At 41.7% G+C, this 27,612-nt stretch overlaps 1 protein-coding gene across 9 annotated transcripts in view; it reads right to left on the bottom strand.

The window, feature by feature from the left end:
• The window catches only part of MGAT5 (alpha-1,6-mannosylglycoprotein 6-beta-N-acetylglucosaminyltransferase), a 99,212-nt gene that overhangs the window by 25,153 nt on the left and 46,447 nt on the right, over window positions 1–27,612 (bottom strand). For 8 of the 9 annotated variants that reach the window (XM_085875569.1, XM_085875575.1, XM_085875567.1 and 5 more), the window contains 4 exons: window positions 18,186–18,335; window positions 8,450–8,596; window positions 6,068–6,184; window positions 262–336 (listed from right to left, as the gene is read on the bottom strand). In XM_085875569.1, the coding sequence (XP_085731695.1) occupies window positions 262–336; window positions 6,068–6,184; window positions 8,450–8,596; window positions 18,186–18,335 (489 nt within the window). Of the gene's footprint in view, window positions 1–261; window positions 337–379; window positions 3,761–6,067; window positions 6,185–8,449; window positions 8,597–18,185; window positions 18,336–27,612 lie in introns of those variants that run through there. The other variant, XM_085875576.1, reaches the window with a different exon arrangement.

Raw genomic sequence — 27,612 nt, 5'->3', positions numbered from 1 at the left:
CATTTCCACCTCTGCTTCGGTCTCGATTTGCCATCCAAAAGACAATAAAGAAAGGTACATTTTTGCTTCCATTTCCCTTGTGGTGCTCTTTGCATAGAAATAATTTCAATCAACTGCTTTTGTCTGGCATCAAGCTTGCAAAGGCTGCTCCAAGACGAGTGTGTAAATAGGCATTTGAAGAAGAAAAAAAAATTCACATTTGTATTTCCAGACTTCCCATTTGGATGGTGGTCTGTGGTACTGCCACCCTCTCATTCTCACCTGGTTTTCAAGAAAAGCATTCACACGCTGCAGCATCCCCTCACAGGTGAACTCATAAGGAAGGTATGGTTCCAGCTGCCGTGAGAAGAGCAACAAACATTTCCAGGATTATTATTATTTTAAATGTCAAGCTAGTGTTAAGTGAGATTACACGAAGTATCAAAGAGTCAGCTTAAAACACGGTGTACATTGGACGAGAGGGGAGTGGGGAGGAACTCGGTGACAGTTGTCTTGCACTCAACTCAATAACAGCAATTATATGAAAACATTTTTTTACAAAACATATAAATAATGCAGGGCCGAGGTTAAATGAAAATCGGCCAGGAAGTGAGGCAATTTGGTCATACAATTGCAATACCATCTGCATGAAATATTACAAAGGAAAATGTGGCGATATAACTAAAACCAACGGCTTGACCTGTCAGGTAGATTATATTGCTGTGGAAATTACTCCTAATCATTAATAGATGCCTAATACAGCATAGTTATTTCCTTAATGAGTGTTTAGAATAAGTGTACAGTAATTGTCATAAGATACGAGTCACTATTTTGTATAGTTAGACATCCACCTATCCCTATTTCTGTTTCTAAAATTATCAACCTGATTGACCCCATTTATTGATGGGTTTCCACCCCCTTTTGGATCCACCTTAAAAGTCTTTTTAGTGTTCTGCACACTGCAACGCCAATGATTAAACGGGAAACATGGTTGTCCCTTCAGGACCGTAACGACTTGCCAGGTCAGGGGGGAAAGGAGTTCGGCCCCACCTCCAGCAGGGACACCGGACAAATTGTGAGCGAGATGGGAGGGGTGCAGCGTGTCATTGATGACGTATGCACCCGAAGGGAGAAAGAGGAACGGCATTGAGATGACGAGAGCAGATGTCAGGAACCTCTATGGGTGTTTACATACAGATGCATGCCGATTGTTGCGGCATTTCCCCCCCTGAACCGGCCCTTTGCTGCAGCAGGCACCAACTCTCCAGCAAGCCACACCCACTCTTCTCCTTGTGCTGGAGTCGGACTGTGGCACGATTGTTCTTTGTCTGCTCGCACTGTATCCTGCCAACCACTGCCGGGAAATTTCCTTCTTGTCCGCCTCGGGTGTCTACGTCTTGTAATATGATTGATTTGGCCCGAAAGCACGTATAATTAAGGAATCTGCCGATCATTTTTATTGGTTCGTGGGCACATATCGGTTGTGGGTCAAAGGGTTGTTCTCATTGTGATTATTGCATGGCTTCCTTTGTAAACTCCTCCCCACACCATTTCTTTTACATACACTTGGTGTCAGGGTGAATTCTGCTTGTCCTGGTGCCTTCATTTTGTGTTTTTTATTAATCCTATTAAGGATGGATTGGTTGCAGTTAACGCCATGAGATAAGAACATGTCACGTGACTAAGGTTTTCTCGGCCTCATGAAATCAGTCACGTGATCGCCTATTGGCATAAACCTTGGCTGGCTTCAACGGTTCCAATGTGTATGGTGGCAGAGATTGAAGACCTCGATCTGACTCAGAGGCGTTGACTCATCCGACCTCTACGGTCGCTTTGTTGATACTCACCGGATTCGTACTGGGCAACTGGAATGGACAGATGATGGTTACAAGATATAAAGAGGTAAAATGGTTGTGTTGAATGGAAAACAAAGGAAAGGGGCAGGGAGGAGGCGAACACAACATTGAATCTTCAAACGAAAGTAAAGCAGTGTTTTTATTTTATGTCCAGGATACCAAACAATCATGTAGCTTACATTCAAAGGTATCAGGCACGTGCAAAGTAAAAGCCATATTACTGTCTTTGAATCCTCACCAAAAGGAAACTATAACAGTTTAATGCAACCACGATAATCCCGTCACAGCCAACGTGTGGCTCTTAATGGAGTTCTCTCATCCTCTCTTCCTGTCCAGGCTGGAGTTCCTCAAGGTAGCGTTCTGGGCCCTGTTCTTTTTCTGGTTTTCATCAATGATCTCTCCTACTCTCTAGAAAATCCTCTTTATCTCTTTGCTGATGACTCCACCCTCTGCCGTACTATCTATCATCCCTCAGATCGGGAAGCAGCAACTTCTTCGCTCTCTGCAGATTTGGATAAAATCACAATCTGGTCCAACATGTGGAACATGTTTTTCAATCCTGACGAATGTCACACTCACTATGTCTCTCCGAAAGAACCGTCTGGAGACCACCCCTCCCCCCATCTACTTTCTCAACAATCATCTTGAAGAAGTCCTTTCATTCAAGCTTCTGGGTCTCACAATCTGCCATGATCTTTCCTGGGAAAGTCACATTTCCAAGATGGCCTCCAAAGCCAGTCGCTGACTGGGAATCCTCCATTGTGCAAAGTCCTTCCTTGGTCCACCTGAGCTCCTGACCACATACAATGCTTTTGTTTGCAGCCTGATGGAGTACTGCTCTCCCCTCTGGGCTGGTGTTCCTGTCACACCTTTCTCGGCTTCACGCAGTGAAAACCAAGGCATTTCGGATCATTGGTATCTCCCGTAATGAAGCTGAGTCTTTGGGCCTCTCACTCTCTTCCCACAGGCAGGTCGGTGGTCTTTCTGTCTTCTACCATCTCTCTCTGGCCTCGTCCCCCCCGCCCCCAACCCACACACACTTTGCTCTGTCTGAGATATGTCTTAGCAAGAGCCTCACATTATAATAGGAATTAGCAGAATTGTATTACCATTCATAAATCCCATGCCCTCTTCCCTTTGCACGAATAAATGTTGTGCATACATACAACATGGACAAATACAAAAGCTTAAAGCGTGTCCCAAAAAAATGTAACAGTTGTACGACATTGTCAAGTGTCTAAATATCAACGACAGAAAAAGTAGGCAGGCTACGAATAAGTTAAACTTTTAAGAATAAAATATTCAGACCATGCCAAACTGAACCGTCAGGGAAATCAAAATTGGCAAATGCATAAGGAATGTGAAGAACCCAATCTAATATATAAAGCAGAGTTTGTGTTTGTGGGTGTCTGTCTGTCTGTCTGTATGTGGGTCATAAGCACCACCCATTCTCCAAGCCACGCCCTCCAGCTGTCCAGAAATCGCCACCATCTTTTTCTCTCCACGTGGGTCAGATCATTTTAAAGGCCTCATGTACATTTGAAGACTGAACAACGCATCTTCAAACATTAAATGAAGAAACCATTTTGTGGAAAAAAAAAAGAAAAAAGAAGTAATATTTTGATTACAACTCAAACGAGATAATGCACGTTTTGTCCGTATCGATTGCCGCAGCAGTCTCATATACACTGCCCAAGGAAGGTACTGTAATGTATGTTTTGAAGTGTCTCCAATTCAGAAAAAAACTTTAGTGTTGTTGTTGTTGTTGGTGGTGTTGGTCATCTCAACGGAACGAGAAAAATAAAAGATGGACTTCCAGTACGATCCAGATGGCATACATGTTGGAGTCTTGCTTATTTATGTTACATGGTGTCAGAAGTGATCTGCCAATAACTCCGTCCATTCATACCATCTGAATGTGGTATCTGAGATACATAAATGATGGCATCCGAATGTTATGTTACAGGTACGTCAATTCTCCTATCATGCAGAGTGATATTTCATTTTAAAAATCAAAACAAAAGTTAATTTCTGTCTGTGAGACAGTGACGTGGTGCTTACAACTCAATGTTTGCTTTCCATAATTTGCAATAACCGTTACAAGCAAAAAATATCCCAGGTTCGCTTCCATGCGAAGTATGAACAAAGACGTCCCTACACATGACGTCATAAGCAATGTCTGCAATAGCAGGAATGCTCCAATAATTGAAGCCTTTTTGATAACATACTAAAACTCATGGAAAAATGATATGATTGAGGATAGATAGAAAGTTTATTTGCTGATTACGATGAGAGGGAGAAGAAGAAGAATAGATTAACATGAGTAGGAAATATCATGCAAGCATGGCAGTTTTGTGTGAGACGTCTCACTGTCACCTAATCTAATATATAAAGCTGCCTCATAATTCCCGCGCTTGCCAAGCCAGCCGTTCCTTTTCAATGGTATCTGATGGAATGCTTGCTTGAGTGCTTAAGTCACTTGGCAAGCACTCACCAAGAAACTTGGTTGGGGAGACGGTTTAGTCCCCGAGAACCCGACCATGGAACAGGTTAGTACAAGTTTACATGGTACCTGTCGCAAGTCACAGATCTAATCTGACCTGACAATTACGGTGGCTGCTGATTTTGAAAGGATGATAAAAAAAAAACACTTAATGTTTGGATCGAGGACCAAAACAGAAAAAAAAAACATGCTTTTGAGTGGACTGATGGACGGGAGAAATTGCAGATTTACCAAAGTTTTCACAAGGAACTCGAGGCCAAAGGTTGCAGTTCAACGATGGCTCATGGGACAAATCGAGGCGAAGGGATTTATGTTGGAGCAGGTTTTTAATTGCCGAAAAGACAGGATTATTTTGGAAGAGTTTGTCATCCATCTCGTACCTTCCTGTCTAAGCAAGGAAGATGTGCTCCAGGTCAAGGTGACAAAGGTTCGTTTTATCCTTCTTCAATATGGCAACGCTGCAAGCAACTTCGTCATGCTCCCGATGATCCAACAGCCATCGCAAGTTCTACACCCACATCTTTCTAACCTCCACCCTCCCCCCCATAACAGCATCATCATCATCATCATCATCATCATCATCATCATCACCACCACCACCACCACCACCACCACCGAGCTAAATCTTGCATTTTCTAAATCTAAAGAGTACCACATGAATGAGTAAGTAATATGTTTACCTTCACCCATCTCAGACTTGGAATAAATTTAAAATGTAAAACTTGTGTTTTTGTTTAATTTACACTGTATTTATTGCATCTTCATGTTTATTTTTATCATCATGTTTATTTCTGGCTGCCATTGATCCTCCCCAATATTTTCATGAAGTCCAGGAACCGAACCCCCCTCTTCCCATTGGCCCTTGGTTTCCACAATTGCGGTGTTAATTTTCGCAGCATTTTTCAGGAACCAAACTCCCGTAATTTTGGAGAGTTTACTATATTGTACAAGGACGTGGCCGTAGCTCAGGGGTACTTTCTTTTAATCACTCAATAATTAAGTCTTCTGTGTACTGGCCAACACACTCTCCTCCCATTTGATGGCACAGAAGTTTTCAATACAAAAGGTAGGTGTCATTGTCAAGCTGTCACTGTCTAGGTGAGAGACTATATAAGCTTGCTTCAAAATTATGCAATGATGCTACAACTTTGCATCCAAGGTTATAAGTGAAACAGAACTCCCCCACCCATCCCCCCCATTGTACAGTTTGGAAAAATCGTCACGGAGTGTGTGTGGCTGAATCGGATCATGTTGTGATCTCGTACATTGTGCGAATGCCAGACCAAACCAAACCCACTAGATCCATGCTGGCAGTGTCCAACAAGACCAGTTAACGATGGCTAAAACTAAAACCCCAAAAAACAACAACCTGCTGCTAATGTATCTGTCATGGAGCATGATGCTACAAGAAAAAACAGATATACCAATATCAAGTTGCCATTGTAAAGCTGTCACTGTAAAGGTGGTAGACTATACAAGCTTGCTTCAAAAGAGAATGGATAGAAGGAAAATGGAATACAATGGTCAAAGGGATATAAATAAAGTAAAATGTGAAAGAAATGTGAACAATTTATTGTGAACCTTTCAGGAACTTCAATATACAATGTAGAACTCATTAAAAATTTTTATACATTATTATTTTCTAATTTTTTTATTTAAAAGTTCTGTGAGGAAACAACCCCCTTCCTATGCAAGCAACCATGGTAACAAAAACTAGTACAATGCATACCTTTTCAGTAAGAATAGCTCTCACAGCAGTCTCCACCTCTTGTGGGTTACCGATATCCACAGTCCACACGTGAGGCTTGCCGATATACAATTCTGCGTAAGGATGCTGTGATGTTAGCTGAGTGGGTAAAGAAAGTGTGAGATTTGTAGAAGTGAGGAATTTGATAAGATTCTGGTTGAGAGAAGAGTAGACATCAAAAGTACAGTTTGTCAAGTGGGACCTTAACTGTTAACCTTTCTGTTGAGGGAGTTTAGTAATCTTGAGAAATTGGTGTCAAATTTTAGACGAAAATGGTACTCGATTCCTATTCTGGCTTCACAGGGAGATAAATATTAACAATAGAATGTTTACCATAGTAGCAACTTGTTGCTATAAATTAACTTTTGAAAAATAGGCAAAACATCCAATGCTAAATTAATCAAAATTGTAGCGCTTGTGACAGGTCCTTAATTCACCTGCGCTTTTTTTTTTTTAACATAAGCGCATATGGAAAATAAGTGCATATGTGTTCCACTAAATCTAAAAAAGGTGCAGGTCCATCATAAGGGAAGCTGAGATCGACAAAAAGCTGCAGAGGTGACAAAATAAATCTAATCAAAAAGGAAAATAAAGAAGAGACAAGCCTGGAGACTGCGATGGTTCACGAGCGATATTTGACGATGTCGATTGTTTCAGAAGTCAAGGATGAGACAATGTGATAATTTTTGACCAAGTTATAAAAATGATCAACATGATGTGGTACGAGTGACAGGTTATTCGCTGCAAAATGTCGAAAACCCAGTTTCGTTCAACAACTTTCAAAATTTGACCTTTGCATAACCTTTAAAGGTCACAAAACAATGTTGTGGACATTAAAATAAGGAAACAGGATATGTGCTATAGCTTATTGGAGTTAGTTCGTCGAAGAAGGTCGAAAACTCGGTTCGATTCCCACAACGTTGAAAATTTTACCTTTGTGAACTTTAAAGGTCAAAGGTCAAGGATTATGACCTTTGGCGCAAAACTTCCTCTGGAACATTCCAGGAACAATACAACATCATATAGGCTATATGGCATTTCGCACTCCTCGTATTATCCATACTCTGATGAAATCGGCGTAAAAACAAACTTGAAGGGGGCGCCACGGGCAAGGTGTTCGAGATAGAGCAAAATGGTTGCAAGACTTTAGGTGGGGAATGACCTCAAGATTATGCATTAAAAATATTGTCATCCTAGCTCTCAAAGTTTGGGTGGTCGCATAATTTTTATGTCGAAATTCGCAATTTTCTAAGTTCGTGACCTTGGGACGAAAATGAAAAAAAAAAAAAAAAAAAAAAAAAAAAATCGAGCTCTGTGGGGCTATGCAGGTGCCATTGGGATAACCAAATACTGAAACCCCTGTCAGATTCGGCAAACCCCCTAGGAGAAGATGCAAATTGAAATCGGCTACCCCCTCAAAACGCATGTTTTTTGGGCGTGGCTCCGCCCATAATGGGCACACCACTCCTATTCTCAGGAAAACACAACTCGGTCATGATATAAACCTCCCACCAAAATTTTATCAGGATCGCACCAAAACCCACGGAGCTATGCGTGGGACAGACAGACAGACAGACAAGCCAGTAGGCGGACATGGGTAGTTGGCAGTTGCTAGGCAATGGAGGGGTCCATAGCAACGGTTCTCTCACACATAACTAGGACATACCATGAACCTTCCATACCAGTTTCATGTATATCTAACTCATATTCTCTGAGATATAACGAACTTCGTTTTTTTATTGTTTTCGACCAGGGTTCATTCAAAGTCTATCTTCTCCGACAGTTTTCATAGGATCCGGCTGGAATTTTTTGACAATATGGCTGAATGTACTGCCCACAGACGCTCGTGGCCTGCTTTTTGAAAAAATAATTTTTTAATGATTTTTCAAAAAATTCAAAGTCCCGTTGCGAGGCAACGGTGGTGTCCATAGCAACGGTTCTCATTTGCACACAACTAGGTCATGGTATGAACCTACCAACCAAGTTTCATCGAAATCGCCATTGTATTAACGGAGCACTGGACCGAACAGACAGACAGACAGACAGACAAACATATAGACATAAATACTGATAATAAGGGTTGATCAAAAAATTTTTTTTTTTCGACTGGATCGACTACCCAACAGACAGCCACACACCAATAACGAATATAGTGGTCACTTATTTTTTCGTGAAAATATTTCTTCGTGAACCAAAAATAGCACTTTAAAAAATGATGAACTCACTGTAATTCCTTAATATTGACTCGAGCAATAATTTTATGGGGAGAATGGAGGGAGGCAGAGGTGTAACGAGGCATTTTATGACATATTGACAACAAATGAAATGAAATTTGAGGCCATCGGCACAGTTGAGTGCACCCACCTCTCGCAGTGTCGGTTTTCCCTTAAAGAAGTCAGAGTTTTTGCTGCTGATAGGTGGATAAAATCGTGGATTGAGAAAAGCACAACCATTGGCGATGGCTTCCAAAGGTGCAGGTCCTTCATAAGGGAAGCCGAGACCGACAAAAAGCTGCAGAGAGGCGACAAAATACATCAAATCAAAAAGAAAAATAAAGAAGAGAAAATAGCACTTTTTAATAATTATGAATTCACTGTAATCATCCATGATGAATGGAATAGCTCTCATCCTGCTTTGTTAGAGGCTTGGCTACAGTGAAGTGGCATTTGTAGCTCCAAATGTGATAGAAATTAATCGTCTCCATTCGAAAAACTGCCACTGTGCCTTAAAACATCCAACTAATCAACCTTGAATACATGTAGGTAGCTATCAGCATTTGGAAAACAAGACAGGATTAAAGAAAAGCCACTGGATGGAGACAATACAGTATTTGACAAAAAATTTAAAAAACAGGAAAACGCAGTAGAAAATGCAAATTACAATATCAGCAAAAATGATTGGTATCTGCACTTTTCTTGTTATTCATAGCACAACACCATTTATATTTAACGATTTCCTGACATGAACTTGTGACAGCTTGCTAATCATCTCACCAATGGATGTTAAAAAACGAGGGGGAATTTTTTTTTAGATCACACATGGTTGGAGAATGTGGATATGATAAACGAAAATAAAGATCACACGATATGATAAACGAAATGACAGAGACAGAGAATCTCAGAGAATGCGTATGCACCTATTTTTAGATTTAGTGAAACACATACGCACTTATTTTCCATATGCGCTTAAGTTAAAAAAGCCTGACATGTGAGCCTATACATATTAAAAAATAAAAAAAAAATCCATGACATGCACTTATAATGGAAAATATTCTTCAGATTGGCTGCATGGATGTCAGTTTTTACATCATTGCAATTTTAATAGTCCGTACCTTGCAAACAAATCCTAAATACATTTTCAGTCCTCGAGCACGTGTCTGTTTGCCATGTCTGGGTAAAAGGCCAATCTTCCGCTCCCTAACTTCTTCGAACCTTCCTCACTGAACAATTATTTCCTCATTCTTCACCATACATAAATACCTCGTGTCGAGTCCAAATTTATTTCACGTCTAACTGGTTCTTACAAGAGTTGTAAAAAGCAATAATCTCAATCTTCTTTCCACGGGTGTATCGACGCTTCACTGGCGTGTCCATTTTGATAGAGATTAAAAATGTTTTACAACCCTTGATAAAAAAACGTCTTGAACGTACAACTCTTGTAAGTACCAGTACCAGACGTGTAAGAAATTCGAACTTAGAATTTATGTACCAGTCAATAAAACATGAAATACCGTCATGTTTGAGTTGATAACATTTTCAGTTTTCGAAGCCTGACGATGACATTTTTATATGCACTTACTTTTAATGGAGAAAATCAAATAGGGAGGTCTGTGTGTGCTTATTTTTTCATATGTGCTTATATTCACACATACGCTTATTATCCAAATCCAAATAGGATTCTACTGTATGTGTTGCTCAAGCATACACCATGTGTGACTTAAATTATCTCAACAACTGCATGTTTAAACTGTTGCAGTGCAAAAAACACACTGGATACAGAAACTACAATTTATTTGAAGAATGGGTTGAGGGTGACAAGAGAGGAAGGAGGAAGCCAATAAGGCTCAGAGGTTGAAAAATTTAAATAAATAAACAAGCAATCATAGACTGGTACTTACGAAATCGTCAACTTGACCTCTGACCTTGTCTTATAAAAGCTGTCGCTCGAGAAGGTAGCGACGCAAACCAGAAGTTTCTACGATGATTCTGTACCAAACCATCAAAAATCAAATGTTTGACCTCACTGTGACCGATTTTGACCAAAATCTAATTAGCGCTAGCCATCAACCTCCTGAATCACGTGATGCAATTTGACATTGGTAGCTTCTTCCGTTCTCGAGTTATCGTGCCTACAAACAAACACACAAACACACACACAAACAAACACACAGACACACAAACAGATGACGGAAGTCATCAATATACTTACGAAATCTTTAGATTTCGTAAGTAAAAAACAGGAACACAAGCAGGTGCACAATGACATGAGGAAAATCCATCAGCCATCAGCAAAACAAAAAGTCAGCCCAAAAAACAGTTTGGGAGAAACAGAAAAATCCAACAATGAGCAATTTAAATTCAATGTGGGCTTACTTTTCTTCATAGAATGACATAGGAATACAGCGTGTTCCAAAAAGACCTAAACAATTTTAGTTGTTAATATTGTGACGGTTGTGGGGGTCGATTGGGGAATTTCATAGCAAAGTTAGGATTGCATGGAGTTGCTTGGTCCGTGGACATGGAGGAGACATCTCGATGTAAATTAAGTAGGGAAACTGTGAGCTTAAGTGTTACTTGTCACCACAAGGAGGGTGGTGCTGTGTTAATTAGATAGGGATTAAGGCCAATTTCCCCCAGTACACATGATTGCCCCCTGTGACCTTTTCCTACATTTTTGCATTTACAAGCCAGCCATAAAAGAATTACATTTTTATAACAACAATAATAATAATAATCGAGCCTCACGTCCAAGCAGGCAAGAACCCCCACCTACCCGGCTTCATACCAGCAAGTCACGCCCCCGAGGCTTACGATTGGTCAGTGCAATATGCGGGGGGGGGGGCATGATCGGAAACCAGAGAGGACACAGTTGGTGGAGGAACGTGGCTGAGACAGAGAATCTCGTTTTTGCTCTCCTCTTGGCACGACGAAATGGCTGCGCGATTCTTCTGTTTGTGCTGATGAACTTGCAATGTGCTGGGCAAGACAAGACGCTGGCCATTCCTATTCGGCTGAGTCGTGAAGTTGTACGATTATGAGAAAGAGAGGAATAGGCGTGCGCGTCACAGCGAACTCGGCGTTATCCCGTTGTGTGTTCAAGGAGGAAGGTGGGCAATCGTTGTAAGCAGACCTCGTGTGAGAAAGGTTTCTCACGATGATCTCTGCCTGCAGACTGGCGTGGACTGTATTAACTGCAATCCATGAAGATCGGTTAGCCACTCAATGGGGACCTTCTTTAGCTCTGGCAAATGAACACTGGAGAAACAATTGGCCTTCTTGGTCTTGTGCGCATCTTCCTAATAACTTAGTACTGTCTTCGCAAGGTTCCAACATTACTCTGATCAAGATGAAACATGCAACGCACTCCTCTGTTAAAGGCCTAGTCACACCTTGACGTTTTAGCCAGCTTATGCCGATTTTTGGATAATTTGTGTAAAACGCTGGTACACGTCGAATACGTTATGGGTAAGTTTTGATAACATTGAGAGCACGCTGAAAAACACTGCCATACGTCGTAGTACGCTGGCTTTAAACGTTGTACTTTGCGGTTGTCCTCAAATTTTCCATGCATGAAATTTTAAGACTTATGCCCTCGTATGACTCACATGTTCCGCATAACGCTGGCCATAAGTTGTAGGCACGTTACGCGATCGTTGACTCATGTCGATACACGTTACTCATAAGTCGAAACACGTCGAGGTAATGGTTAGCGTCAGTGTTCCAGACTCCCTGGTTTTTTTTGTTGTTTTTTTCTTCGGTATGACAGTGATGTTGACACTTCGATTTCTCGTGTGGTTATAATATAATATAATTAATAGGCTGCCGCTCAACTATTTAAATCATAACCGCACTAGAAATCGAAGTGTCAACATCACAGTCATACCGAAGGAAAAAAAAAAAAAAAAAAAAAAAAAACGGAGTCTGGAACACTGACGCTAACCATTACCTTGACGTGTTTCGACTTATGAGTACCTTACAAGTAACTTTTGTCGACGTGTGCCAACGTTCGCATATCGTGCGTACTGCGTACAACTTATTCCCATCGCATGCGGAACGTGTGAGGCATACGGCAAGTACGTCGTAAAATGTTGAACACGTTTAAAATTACAAGACGTACTCCACTTAATACGACGTATGATAGCGTACTTGAGCGTTCTATTCACGTATACCAAACTTACCCATACCGTATTAGACGTGCGCCAGCGTTTTAGACGCATTTTTCAGAGGTCGGCATACGCTGACAAGATCGCCAAGGTGTGACTGCGATGTTGACACTTCCATTTCTCCGGCGGTTATGATTTAAATCGTTGTGCGGCAGCCATTTAATAGGCTACGTCACGTATTCGTCGGCGATACGTGCAGCGCGCTATGCATAAGTTAGACCAGGGGTCGGGAACGTTTTTGACTCAGAGAGCCATTAAAGCAAAATATTTGGAAATCTATTTCAGTGAGAGCCATATAATATATTTTAAGACTGAATTTAACTAAATGTGAGTATAATAAGCCTCTGAATTTATTCTTTTAAATAATGTTGTTATAATACTCACCATTAATGGGACTTCTGGTGCTGCATGGATTTGCTGATGGCTTTGTAGTCTGGTTGGTACTTGGTGAGGTTAAGCTTCATGCAAGCGTTGAGGCTTTCATCCGTTAGACGTGATCGTAGGTTGGACTTGATGTTTTTAAGATGTGAGAATGACTGCTCACATGCATACGTAGATCCAAACAAGGTCAATACAGCAATACTCACACGCTGCAGTGTGACGTATGTGACAGGAAGCGCGTTCCAAGTTTTGATAATCAGCTCGTCTTCGGGTTGAAGTTTTTTCATTTCTGTCCACATGTGCTTGCTCGCCAACTCCGCTTTCTGTCGTGCGATTCTTTCCAAATCTTCATTCAGTGACTTGAACTTAATCACCCACATGTCTGAGGCCTTCAGGTCAGCCACTTCTGCTTCAAAATCTCTGACGGAGACACCAGGAATGTAACTCAGGTCGGCTGTGTTCAGTGAACACTCGTTTGGATGGGTGATGAACTTAAAAAGACGAGTGTGCTCACGAAATTCTCCAAAGCATGCTTTGAATGACTGTAGGAGACTGGATGTGAAGCCAGCTAACTGGTGGAGATCAAAGTTTTGAGTGGGCTCACTTGCTGTGCATGCATCTTTAAATTGTCTCAGTTTTTCAAAATGTAGTAAACGACCTGTTTCAAGATCCATGATAAAGAGCTCCAGCTTGTTTTCAAAAGCAAACACGGCTTGTTGAAGGGATAACACTGTATTTCCAATGCCTTGCATTTTCACGTTGAGCTCGTTCAGATGTTCAGTCATATCCACGAGATAGTAAAACTTGAGGAGCCACTCAGTTTCGGCTAGCTCAGGATGCTCAATCCCTTTCATTTCAAGGAAAGTCCGGATTTCGTTCAGGCAAGCCGCAAAACGGCTAAGCACCTTCCCTCTTGACAACCAACGCACATTGCTGTGCAAAAGCAGACCGTGATAGTTATTTCCAACTTCATCCAGCAGTGTTTTAAACTGGCGAGCATTTAAGGCTCGGGCAACAATAAAGTTGATCACACGAATGACCAGCGACATCACTTCGCCAAGCTGCCCATCACACATCTGAGCACAAAGTTCCTCCTGGTGTAGAATGCAATGGAAACTTAGGATGGGTCTATTTTCATGTTCACGGAGAAGCGCCACAAATCCTTTGTTTTTCCCCACCATACACGGAGCACCATCAGTACACACCGAGATAAGTTTATCCATTTGTAGATTTTTTTCTTGAGCGAACTCCATGAAAGACTTGAATAAATACTCACCTCTTGTGGACCCTTTTATTGGCAGAACAGCAAGACTTTCTTCGCGCAGTGTATCACCAGCAGCATATCTTGCAATCACACTGAACTGCGACAAATGGCTTACGTCTGTTGACTCATCCAAAGCCAGGGAAAAGAACGGCGCTGTATTTATGTCCTTCACTTGCGTTTCCTCCACTTGGTTTGTCATCATGATGGTACGATCATGAACAGTTCTTGCCGACAGAGGCATGTCTTGTATCCGTTTGATTATCTTGTATTTGTTCGGAAGATCATCAAAAAGTTCATTGGCGACATCCAGCATGAACGTTTTGGCATACTCGCCATCTGTGAATGGTTTTCCGTTCCTCACTATTGCTAAAGATCCAGCAAAGCTGGCGGAATTATAGTCACCTTGCCGGGTCCATACGTGGAGTTGCTGCTGGCTGGCTTGCACCCTGCTCAGTAGCTCTTGGCACGCTTTCTTTCTGCTGTCTCCCGCAGGGTATTTTGATGCAAAGGTAGCATGGCGTGTGTCGAAGTGCTGCTTTATATTCGACCGTTTCATCGATGCAATTTTGTCATTGCAAATTAGACACACCACAGAACCTGCTCTCTCCACAAAGGCGAATTCTTCGGCCCATTCGTCCTGAAATGTACGATACTCCTCATGTTTTTTTCTTTTCGCCATCTTCTTCGTCGAAGGGTTAGCTTTGAGCAAATGAGAGAGAGGGAGATGTTGACCCAAGTGAGTCTGGCTTGCCTGCGCACGGGCTGACATACTCGAGAGGTGCGGCGCGGCCGGCCGACTCTGGGATGCTGTCGCCTCAGCGGTGGCGCGTGATTGGTCGAGATGAATTCCGTGACGCGTCTCGGCGGCGGCACATCATTGGAGGAACCGAAATCACGAGTCGCCTCAGCGGTGGCGCGTGATTGGTCGAGATGAATTCCGTGACGCGTCTCGGCGGCGGCACGTCATTGGAGGAACCGAAATCACTACTCGCGTCGGCCGCATGACTGGACGAAACAAAAACCGCTTCAGACAATTCGGAGGTGTTTTTTCTTCTCTCCTTCTGCCAAGTTCAGCCCTGCACGTGAATGAAGCACGACACCATTCAAACTATAGGTAAAGCTTCTGTGAGAAATATTGGGCTTTCCAAGTTTCAAACTCCAATTTTATCTGCGAGCCAGATCTAATCATCAAAAGAGCCATACCTGGCTCGCGAGCCACACGTTCCCGACCCCTGGGTTAGACTATCGTTGGGCATAGGTTGTGAAGGCCAACAACAGGCTAAGCATTCGTTGGTACAAGTTATTTATAAGACAACGAAACGTTCTGTATCCGTTACTAATATGTTATGCATACGACCAACTCGTTATGAATACGTCCGAATCTTTAAAAAAAAAAAACATCAAAAGTTCAACGCAAGCCAGCATTTTACATACATTTTGATACGTTGCCATTGCTGGCTAAAACGTCAAGGTGTGACTGGGCCTTAACATACAATTCAGCATAACAGATGACTTCTAACAAATATGAAACACAATATGATAAACGAAATGACATGTTGAATGTACCTCACAATTCTTACCGAGTGAAATGTGACATTGATCACATTAACACATTAGCTAGTTAATAACACGAAAGTCATTGGCGATTCATGAGCTTATGGTTATTCTCAAGCAATCTATCGTGCTGCAATGTGTGTGTTAATTGCCAAGGTTGTGCTGCTGTGGTGGTGTATGTTTTAAAAAGTTAAGATAAAAAGTTTTAAAGAGAAAATAATGGAGAATAATGGAAATTTTTTTATTTCTGTCAAAATAATTGTTATTCATAACAAAAAAATAAACGATCAATGTTGCACAAGATGGTCCACAATGCATTTTAAAGATGGCGGCACCCAGTAATGAAGGATGATGGTCTTGCATCAGTGCGAGAAATCTGGAGAAATTGAGCTTTCACTTTAGTTCTGGTGGAAAATACGAACACCAAATTTTAATAAGATATTTCTGGGGGGGAAAAAAAAGTGTGGCTAAAACACCAGTGATTATGACTTTATGGTCGTATTAAAGATGAGATTACATCCATGTCAATAGTCAGGGTTTATAATAAAAGTTGCTAATCCCAGCAAAGACTACATTGGTGGCACAAAATAATAAAATAGAGTTATCCGATGTAAAACAATATGCTGACGTCTTGGGCTTTACCCTTCGTTGGAGAGGAAGGGCAAACTTTATGATCTTTTACAGGAGATAACTTTACCCATTTTATTCACGTCATGGTTTATATTCCAGAGCAGCCGACGTACCAGACGAATCGTTACAGGTCCAGCCTATTCCCTGGGACAGAAGTAGTTAAGCAAGTGTACCAATAGAATGCTCCCCTCCCACCACATCTTACCTCGATCAGCTGCGGAGTTCACCATCGTGTTGTTTCAAAAAAAACATTTTTAATTTCCTCTCACAGTTTTATTTATTGTGATAATTTCATACTCAAAGATTCATCTGCTTGTTATGAAAATAATCATTTTACTTATTAACACACTAGCAGGGGAACCCAGCACTGCCTAGTGCTGTTCTATTCTAATCCTGTTGGCATTTTGAAGAAATCAAAAAAAAAATTTTTTTTCTATTTTTTGTGGGGGCCTAAAACACTTCCATACACCCACGAAGGAATGGCGTTGAGGATCATTTAATATTACCCTTCACATCACTGCATATGAGCGATGGAGTGCTTTTGAGCAAAAGAGTCATTAAAAAATATATATATATATATATATATTCCCTAAAACACTTCCCAGCAACCACTGATGAACCTCAAAGTTTGACAAAGATCCGTTTGGCTATCTCTGAGAAAAATAGGACTGCACATCCTGAAGCTCACCTGGATCAGGAGCAACAAACAGTCACTCAAACCCTCTCAGACCCCGATTTATTTTTTAATGCTGTGAACAAAATTTGGTACATCATGGATGTTGAAGGTTTTGGTCAAGTTTCAATGAAATTGTGTGTGGTTTCGGAGAAGAGAGCAAATACCTATTTTTTGGGGGGGGAGGGGGTCAAACTCCCCCCCCACTCCCCCCCAAAAACCTTTTAATGAGCACAGATTTTGATGTGGTCACTACACCTTCGTTAAACATCAGATATAAAGCTCGTGGAAAATTTCACCAAAACTGTGTTATTCGGTCAAGTGATAATGACTGAAGTGTTTACGGAATGATTGACACACTGCTCGATTGCATAAGCTCAACTGACTAAAGTCCAGGTGAGCTAAAACGACGATGTACAGATACACAGAAAAACATCTCTCTTGCGGTATAGACGAGCAATATCACCCATCATTTTGCTGCCAGGAAAGAGGAGGAGGAGGAGGAGGAGGAGGAGGAGGAGGAGGAGGAGGAGGAGGAGGACTTTCCCTCAGAGTTCTATGCCGATATCATCATAGATACCATTGCTCATGAAACATCAGCACGTTGAGCTGTCTGTCACTGAATCTCCTGCCAAACGCACCCCAATAATCACCCCTCTTTCAAAGTCACTGAGGTCTCCTCAGCAACCAGGTCTGTGCAGCATTTATATACACAACCTTAAGCATGCTGGGATGCCATTTGCTTCATTAACATGTAGGCCACACCTGTGTGGAAGCCATTGCTTCAATATACTTGGTGACCCTCATTTACCCAGGTGTTTCCATTTTTTTGTTCACTACCTGTATGTTGTTCACAACACACACACACACGCACGAATATACCAATAAGAGTATAAAACATACCAAAAAGGGTATATATATAATGAGGTGTATAAACAAATACAAAATTTTAGACAAATAAAAAGCAGATAAACAAATATATATATATATTTTTTTTAAAAGAAACAATCATTTATATGTTTTCATATTAATTATATATTTGTACCTTGAAATTTTTTTTTTATGCTGTGTTCCTGAACTTTTGTGTCTAGTTTGTATAATTTGGTGAACAGACTTCTAACATCGGAGAATAGGAAGTCAAGATATGCTCAGCATACGGTTTCTGCTTGCCAGGAACATGCATTAACAGGCACACACACACATACCCAAAGCCTACCTGCGTTTCCCGGAGGAGGAACTGCAAGTCCCTGCCACTAAGGATACCATGATTGTGGACGTAAGACGGTAAGTTGCTTGTGCTGGTGCCATGCACCGTACCGTGGATTTCTGTGTATTTATTGATGATGTCCAAATATGACCGCTTGTTCTGAAATTCAGAAAGTGTGAAAAAAGGGAAGGAAGGAGACAGATGGTGAGAATAATCATGTGAAATTTGACTTATTAAAAAATAAAATACTTTGTCAGATCACAAAATTCGTTTTATCAAAACCAAAATATACAAAAGAGAACAGTGAGATGGTGGAAGACAGACGGTGATGAATAAGTTTAAAAGTGTGAGATGCCAGAGGATTGAAACATTTTGTCTCGTATGCTTATGACTTTCTCAACCTTGTTGCACAAGGATCGTGTGAGCTTGTCTCATGCATTTCGACAGCATTTACCATTTCCATCAAGGGTAAAGTGAGTTTATGATACAAGAGAAACTAGAAGGGCACTCTTCGACATCAGCAGATATGCCTCTGCCCACATTATAACATCATTATACATACTTGGAACAAGTTCGATTTAAATTCCTGAACCCAGATTCAAAATATTAAATAATTCTGGCTGCCAGACCATGCGTCCGATTCGGTTGAAATTTAAAACATATTCCCCCTGACTTCTAGATCATAATTGTGAAGTTCCACGTCGATTAATGAAGCGGTTCGAGAGAAAATTATTTAAAAGATTTTTATTCAATCCAATATGTCTGCCAGACCATGTGACGTATTAATTATTTGTGAACATCCTGAAATCCACAAGGCTTGGGGAACACGTGGGTGAAGTTTCCCCTCGATCTGTCAAGCCTTTCTGGAGAGGATTTTTAAAGGTTTATTCTTCAAAAAAAAATCACAGCTGACAAACCATGTGACCTATGACATCATAAGTGGAGAATTTCTTGTTCCTGATGGACTGGTGATCATTCCTGTAAAGTTTTGCCTCAATCTGTTCAGCAGTTTCAGAGAAGAAGATTTTTGAAGGCTTTTATGTTTGAAAAAATAATGATGAAAAAAATTAAAAAGGCTGCCGAATCACATGGCCAATGACGTCAATTTTTCCCCTCATTTTTTCCATGGAGCGGTTTCGGAGATACAGAGGTCCAAAAGCTTTCCTTTTTTTCCAACATGGCTGCTGCACCACATGACCGAGGCTCAATGAATGATAAAGAGTAAATATCATCTTCCTTTAGTAAGCCTGGTGTTGGCTTAACAGTTAAGGTGGCTGGCTTAAGATCTTCGGGTCTTTAGTGCGAGACCCCATTGTGCTATTAAATGGCGCCAGATGGGTCGACTCACCCTGTAATCCTTCCAAGGTCGACAAAATGAGTACCAGCTTATTGAGAGAACAGGGAGCACTGCATCAGCGGTATAGCTGTGTTCCAAATAATGATGCAACCTGTAGCCACAGGCTGTATATGAAATAATATTAATAACAATAATTGTTTAAAAAAATAAAAATAAAAATAAAAATAAACATACCCTGTGCATTCACAAGCCCCAGATATGTCCGTCCCATCACAGTTCAGAAGCACCCAATCCAGATACACATGCTCATCGGGTATTTCTACATTGCGAAGATGTGCTTTGTTGAAGAGTATATTTTATTGTTACTTTGCAACAATGGACAGAATCATCTTTCCAATTGCAGATCTTTCCATTAAATAAATCACAAACCCTGCCATATTTGCAGGAAGCATTCTTGCAAGGTTCAAAAGTCTGTTCACTGGAAGCAATCTGTCAGGGGTTTGGGTAGTACATGCCAGTCCACATCATCGGGAGTTTGCAGAATGGGTAGTTGACCTTTCGGTGAGTTGAGGCACACCCCTTTCTCTCAGGTACTTTTAAAAGTATTTTTGGCTTCTTTTCGAAACTTTGTGAGCCATTTTAGGTAAGAATCCTTCACTTGCATATGACATACTTCAGGGTACCCCGAACACCGGAGTTTCTCACGGTTTTGTGCAAGTGCACAAAGCATTTTGGGGTGGATTGCGTGATTTTCAAAGTTACCTATTCGACAGGAGTTACAATAACATTGGTAGACAATGGTCAAACCCACATGGCATATTATGTATATGTATGTGTGTTACATACATCATCCATCCATGAGGACCATACTCTGTGCAGAGCGTTGGTGGTGCCGAAGCAGTCTCCTTGGCTATTTGGCACAATCCTAGACAGGTTGCCACTCCGACACAGGATACCAGCAAGCTGGCACTCATTTTGCCGATCTCAGAAGGATGACAGGCAGAATCAACTACACCTGACATTAAATCAACAACCGAATGGGATTTGAACTCAGGATCCTCAGATCCCAAGCCCACCACCATAACCATTACGAGGTCGGTCTAAAAAGTAACGGGACTGAGCCTGCTGTGTGCTCCACTTACACAACTTGAATGAACGGGTTGCATCACAGTCTTTCGCAACATATATATGATTGGTGATGGTTGACTGGGCTCACTGTGTGATTTTTTACAGGTCGTGCTTTACACGTTGTCTCGTCTGAGTCATCGTGCAATGAGTCGTGAGCAGAGAGCCAATCTGAAGTTTATTGCCAAGCTTGGCAAAACACCTTCCGAATCCTTCTCAATGCTGCAGCAAGTCTACGGGGAAGAAACGATGTAACGTACACGTGCATTTGAATGGCACAAGAGGTTCAAAGAGGGATGGGATGAGGTTGAAGACAATCCATGGTCTGGAAGACCTTCAACGAGCAGAACGGCAGACAACATCGAGCGTGTGAAGCAGATGGTGCGGATGATTGCTGAGGAACTTTCTATCAAGAAGGACGCTGGCTAGACCATCATCACTGAAAATCTCGAAATGCGCAAATATGATCCGCAAGCTGTTGTCTGAGGACCAGAAACAGCAAAGGGTCACTGTCTATCAAGACATTATCGAGCGCCTCGAGGACGATCCAGACCTCCTCAAGAGAGTCATTACTGGCGATGAATCGTGGATATTCGAATACGATCCCGAGACCAAACGGCAGAGTCGTCAGTGGAAAAGTCCGGCATCACCAAGATCAAATAAAGCAAGGATGTCGAAGTCGAAGGTCAAGGTGATGCTCATCACGTTTTTTGACATCAAGGACATCGTCCACTTCGAGTTTCTACCACACGGTCAAACAGTGAATTAATACGTGTACAAGGAGATCCTCCAGCACCTCATGAGATCAGTCTGGGACAAGAGGGATCTGTGGGAGAACAACACCTGGGTGCTCCACCATGAAAACGCCCCTGCTCACAGTGCCCTGAGCATCTGACAGTTTCTGGCGGAGAGGAACCTGCCAACTCTGGAGAAACGCCCATATTTGCCAGACTTGGCCCCTTGTGATTTTTTCCTATTCCCCAAGCTAAAGGGGTGATCAAGGGGACCCGATTTCCTGATGTGGAGGCCATCAAAAGGACCATGATGATGGAGCTCCGGAGGATTCCAGAAGAAGCCTTCCGGGGGTGCATCGAAACGTGGAAGAGGAGGATGGCCAAGTGTGTGAGACTGGAGCGAAACTATTTTGAAGGGGACAAGCTGTGATTTCAATATATATTTTGGAATAAAATTTCTGTGAAGTCAGTCCCGTTACTTTTGAGACGGACGGACATTATATATATATATATATATATATATATATATATATATATATATATATATATATATATATATATATATATATATATATATATATATATATACACCAAGCTTGCACACTAAAAACTCGGCTCGCCGTCACACGATCCCTATGAAATTGCTGTGACATGCCGACAATGTTTGGGAAGTCTTGGCGTTCCATAGTACCACTTGCATTTTGCACAATGCGTATTTTTGTCATTCCCCGTGTACGACGGTCTGTCGTCTGCTATCATCTATGTTGTACTGCTATCCCGTGCATGTGCACGGGTATCGCTAGTGTGTATATATATATATTATATATATATATATATATTATATATATATATATATATATATATATATATATATATATATATATATATATTATATATTATATATACACACACACACTCATAAGAGTGTGTGTGTGTGTGTGTGTGTGTGTGTGTGTGTGTGTGTGTGTGTGTGTGTGTGTGTGTGTGTGTGTGTGTGTGTGTGTGTGTGTGTGTGTGTGTGTGTGTGTGTGTGTGTGTGTGTGTGTGTGTGTGTGTGTGTGTGTGTGTGTGTGTGTGTGTGTGTGTGTGTGTGTGTGTGTGTGTGTGTGTGTGTGTGTGTGTTTCTCAGTCTGTGTCTCCTCCATAACTCCAAAACCATGAAACCTCACAGCCTGAAACTTTGCACTCATACTAAGGGAACGCCATGGAAGTGCATGAGTGAAAGTTGGGTGTTTTGGGTTAATTAAAACACCCCTTTTGAAGATAATCAACAGCCATATTTAATTATATCCTTTATCAGGCGCATCCTCACCCACCTCGCTCTATGGGGATTTAAGGCGTATCCTGGGTTACCTCGCTGTGGTCTGAAGCCACCATGTTTTTTGGCCTGCTCAACCACTCCACAGCTTGGAACAGGCCACAACGATTTCTTGCTTTCCCCCACAAAAAAAAGATAACCTTTTTGTGTTTTTTTTTCCCCACTTTCCTCACTCAGACTATCGAATTCCTGATCATCATACATATGAATCGCTAGATACATTGCAATGCATATAAATGCCAGGAGATGCCATCAGCGTTTGTGGCTTTATTTCATTTCCGCACATGCCATAACCTCGATAATCCCTTAAACTGAGCCGAATTACAAAGTTTCAGCTTCAGAATTGAACTTGACAGCAGTTCAGACTGCTAAAAAAAAAAAAGAAGAAGAAAAAAAAAGTGTTCTTTTGTACAATTTTGACATTGCTTGGGCATCTTCAGTTGGTGTTTAATATGATGGATCATTGCTTGCCAAGTCAGCCATTTCGTTGGTGTGCTTCCTCGAGTGCTCCAATATTTGCCACTTGGTAAGCGCACTACAATATTTGCACTGTCACTGAATACTTGATATTGACCGATTTGAACAAAGTTTAGGGGCCACTCACTGCATTGGCTATGTGTTGTTCTGCGATGCAGCAGGCGGTGGCTGGCTCGCTGAAAATGTGAAATTTTATTTTATATGATGTTTCCTCTTTTTATACAATCTTCCATTATATGACCCATCACTTCAGCATCGAGAAATACAAACAGAAATTGAACATTTCGTTTTTTAAAGTTTCTTTAACCATTTCATGGAGTGCTTGGTGAAGCCACTTGGCATGCGTTCTTCAAACTTCGGTATCGAACCGTGGTATCGCCATTGGAGGCAGGAAGGCAAAATAAATTACATGATCACAATGAGTAAAAAATGTTTTCAGTCGTTATGAATCGCCACATCATGGCAGGAAAGCCGAGAGGTATGCACGCTCACTCCAAGCTGTGTAGCCTGGGTTTGAATCTCGGCCCAGCTATAAACTGTCATCCCAGTGTTTCACAGTGTGTGTCGTCTCTAAAGTGGGCGTCATATCTGCAAGAATCCCTCTCCCCACCCCCTGAATATCCCCATGAGCGAAGCGACAGGTTGTATTTTGCTCGTGTATATGTATGTCTGTATGTATATATGATTTGAACCTAAATTCTGGACCATACACAGAGCCAGTGATTCAGATAAGGACACAAACAGGCTAACCTCCAAGGATTGTCAGTATATTAAGAGTTAAGAGGATATTAAAGAAAACAAACAAACAAATAAACTTTCTATCATGATTTTGGGGTAAATAAGCATGCTGCAATTACAATATGGCTGTCCTCATAAATGTTAATATTTTTTCTTACTGGTGCTTAAGATTAATGGAAGAGATTACACTCACTATATACCCTGTAAAATGAACAGATGCTTTTTATAGACTGGGTGTTACATGGCAGGTTGTTATCTTGAGATTCTTAAATAAATACATGGCTCCCAGAGTCCAGGATGCCACAAGAAATGTGTCGTCTCATTATAAAGTGGTGGTTACAAAGCACCAATGCTTTACAACGAGACCCTAAATCATACAGACAACACAGGTCACGATAAATCCCACCCAGTAACTACATAAATTACTGGTGCTTTGCTCTTATTTGGTTGACATGTAATGTGTCAGAAATATTGAAGAGACCATTCTGCATGAAGGTATTAACATAATGCCAACTTGTAGTTTATAAAGTTACTTCAAAGGATAAAAGCGCACAATCACATTACACACAAGAGGACAAAGTGCATATGTACTATCCCTACAACCTTGATGCGCAGGATGCAGTGCCCTAAATGTCAACCAAATAAGAGCAAATGGTTCCAAATATATAGTGCAAATGATAGCACAGCATCGTGATGCCTACTTCATACTTCGATAAACAACAGATAAAACCACATCATCTTTGCAGCAGGTTTACACTGCATTTCGCTTGCTCAACGAACTCTACTTTATTATTCATTGAAAAAAAAAAATTTTTTTTTCATGAGATCAGAAAGATATCTCATGAGAAATTTTGTAAGAGGAAGCTATGGCATCAATAACCAGAGTTGGTGTCAAAGCCACCCAATGCTCGCCTGTTTATACATTTATCGTTTTTAAAAGACTAGTCTAATAATATTTTTTATAAAGCATTGCAGTTAAGTCTGATCCAAATAATTTTAAAGAAATATATGTATTTGTATATTGTAATCAGTAAAAAAGTGTGGTAGATAAAGACATTAGAAAGGAAATAACTTGCACCAAAAACTTGAACATTTTCACGCTGACGCTCACGCCGGGGGTATCGCTATAGCTCTCTGTTCTTCGAACAGGCGAGCTAAAAACTGATAAGGCTTTATGAGCTGAGTCAACCCACCAATAATCTATCGGCACAAGAATGATCTGACCTTTAAACAGCTCGTCTTATAAGCAAGGAGTTCTTGACTTGATGAACAAGAAAATACACACACACGGCCCTATTTCAAATCACTGTAAAGTCCAAACCAAAACACCATCAAACCCATAGCACACTGGGTGGTCTAATGGCCAGTCGACTCAGCGTGTGAGGTCGGCAATTTGAACTTTTGAACCTAGATAGATGAACCCCCAGCTGAGTCATTCCAAAGACTTTTTTAAATGGTGTGTGTAGTTTCCTTGCTTTACGTTCAGCATTTAACAAAGATAGAGCATGGACATGTGATGGCGACATGGATGGATGGGAGTGCCGGAAGCACAAGTTAGGTTGGCGGAAGGTATGCAAGAGGGAACGAAGAGTTTTGGTTGGTCCAAGGATGTCAAAGGAGTTCAGCATGAGCATAAGGTTGAAGCAGGGAGGTTCTCTCAGCCCACTCATATTTATCATAGTGATAGAGTTTGTAAGCAAGAGGGTAGAAATGAAAGGTATTCTGGGGAGGATGTTGAATGCAGATCCAGCTGTTGTGGAAGCGAGTAAGCAGGAGATACTGGGAGAGTCGAAGAAGGCATTCTGGAAACATGTTGTTACGTGGAAGGGTGAATCCATAGCTCGATTGTTATACGAACAGAATGGTCCATGCGATACACGTAGCATAGATTTACTCTTGTAGACAATGAAAATGTGAGAGTAGGTTGTCGTGTAAAGTGTGATGCCAAGGAGGCAGCGTATGCGTATGGAATGTATCAATAGACAGTTTAGCTGGGGAAAAGTTTGTATGGTGTGGAACCTCTTATAGAGGTGAGGCCAGGTGAGAAATTGAGTATGAAGGTCCATGAAGAAGTGCTACGAGCTTTAAAAGGACACCAATATAAACTGTCAGCACGTGTGCAAAACGTCATGGCAAGATGCGCTGAAGGGCCTGGAAGGGGTAGAGGACCTCTTATCGGGGCCGCCCCATGGGGAGGGACGGCCTGCCTGGAGGATAGCACCTCCCACAAGCAATAGGCAGCTAAAGAATGGGACCTGCCACAAGCGAAGGTGATCCCAGAGTCCACGGGGGCTGGGTCTGCAGATGCACATGAAGCAGAGTTGGAGTGGGACCTTGGAAAAGAAGGTCGTTCTCTCTCCTCTCTCGCTGGCTTTGCTTTATCTACCGAGCTCTGCTTAATCATCGGAACAGGGAGGACTACTCTCTCTCGAAACGTGGACGCCCCTTCAAAATCCCTCACCTCAACTGCAGAGCTCCTGCCACCCTTCCTGTTCCAGAGAGCTGCACCATCGCCCTGCATGCACACCATCAGCTTCGTGCCCAAGTCAAGTCCTCGCCTGCTTTCCCCATTGTTTAGTTTGTGTGGGTTTGTGGCACCGAGAGGGGTTAGTTTGATATTAATTTAATGACTGTATACAAGTTTGCATGTCCTCACATCCACATTTGTATCTGTTGACTCATTTGGTTTGCTCCGTTCTTCATGTCCCGCATGTCTTCCTTTTATTATAAACCAATACTTATAAAGGAAAGAAACATTTTCCATCCTCCTGCCTCCACATTTTGGCTAACCATTGGGTGACCTTGTGGAGCGGTAAGTTGTGGGGAGTGAAGAAGGTGAATAGGAGGATGGATGGATGAACTGAAGGAGGAGATTGATATGCAGATGAGCTAGATGGAAAGGAGTGGTAAGGATCTGGCTCAAGTGGGCAGGGCACCTGGTGAAGATGGAGGAGTTAAGAATGGCTAAACAAGCAGATAGGTTAAGGGAGTGAGGCTTGAGGAAAGGAGGTCGACCATGGCCGATATGGAAAGATTGCGTGAGGAGGGATATCAATAAGCTGAGGGTGGTTGAAGAGTGGAGAGCGTTGGCCAAGGACAGAAAGAAGTGGAGGAGTATCGTCTTCAAGGCAAGGCAGAAGCTTGGTACCATTCAGACTCACTCCTTGTAATGGGAAGCGAGGAACAAGAAGAGCATGGACAACCATAGCACAAGCTTGCTGGGCCTAATGGCCTCCCTTTGCATTAAAGTTCCTTGTAGAAAGTCATTTTGAATGGATATTTAATGCTCATATCTTCAGTCAATGTCATGTATCCCTTGTGTGGTTTGCCTCATCTTCCCATTTCACATAAGCGCAGGCCATGTCCCACCAGGCACTATATGCATCAGCATGTTCATATGATGAACTGCAGTTAAAATTTAAGTTTTATGACATTCTATATTCTGTGCTTGTGCACAACAAATTCAGAACTAATTTTCTCAACCAAATGTTGATGGGCAACCAGAATGGCCTCGAGGTATGCACAATCACCTCTGAGCCATAAAACCTGAGTTTGAATCTTAGCCCAGCTATAAACTCATCGTGGTGTCCCACAAACAGGGTAAATGAAGCATCAACGTGTGTGCCGTCCCTTGGATGCACGCTAGACCAAGCATCTCGTCTGCCGGCATTAGTTGGTGGACGTTAAAGATCCCACGGTGTCCTTCGCAAATAGTAAGTGAGCTATTACCGGCACCCTGAACAAATT

This window comes from Eptatretus burgeri, chromosome 3 (assembly GCF_056783735.1).
Source record: "Eptatretus burgeri isolate ZD-2024b chromosome 3, Ebu_testis_v1, whole genome shotgun sequence".
Taxonomy (NCBI): domain Eukaryota; kingdom Metazoa; phylum Chordata; class Myxini; order Myxiniformes; family Myxinidae; genus Eptatretus; species Eptatretus burgeri.
Note: the sequence above shows the minus strand (reverse complement) of the source record. Positions and strands in the feature narration are given on the sequence as shown.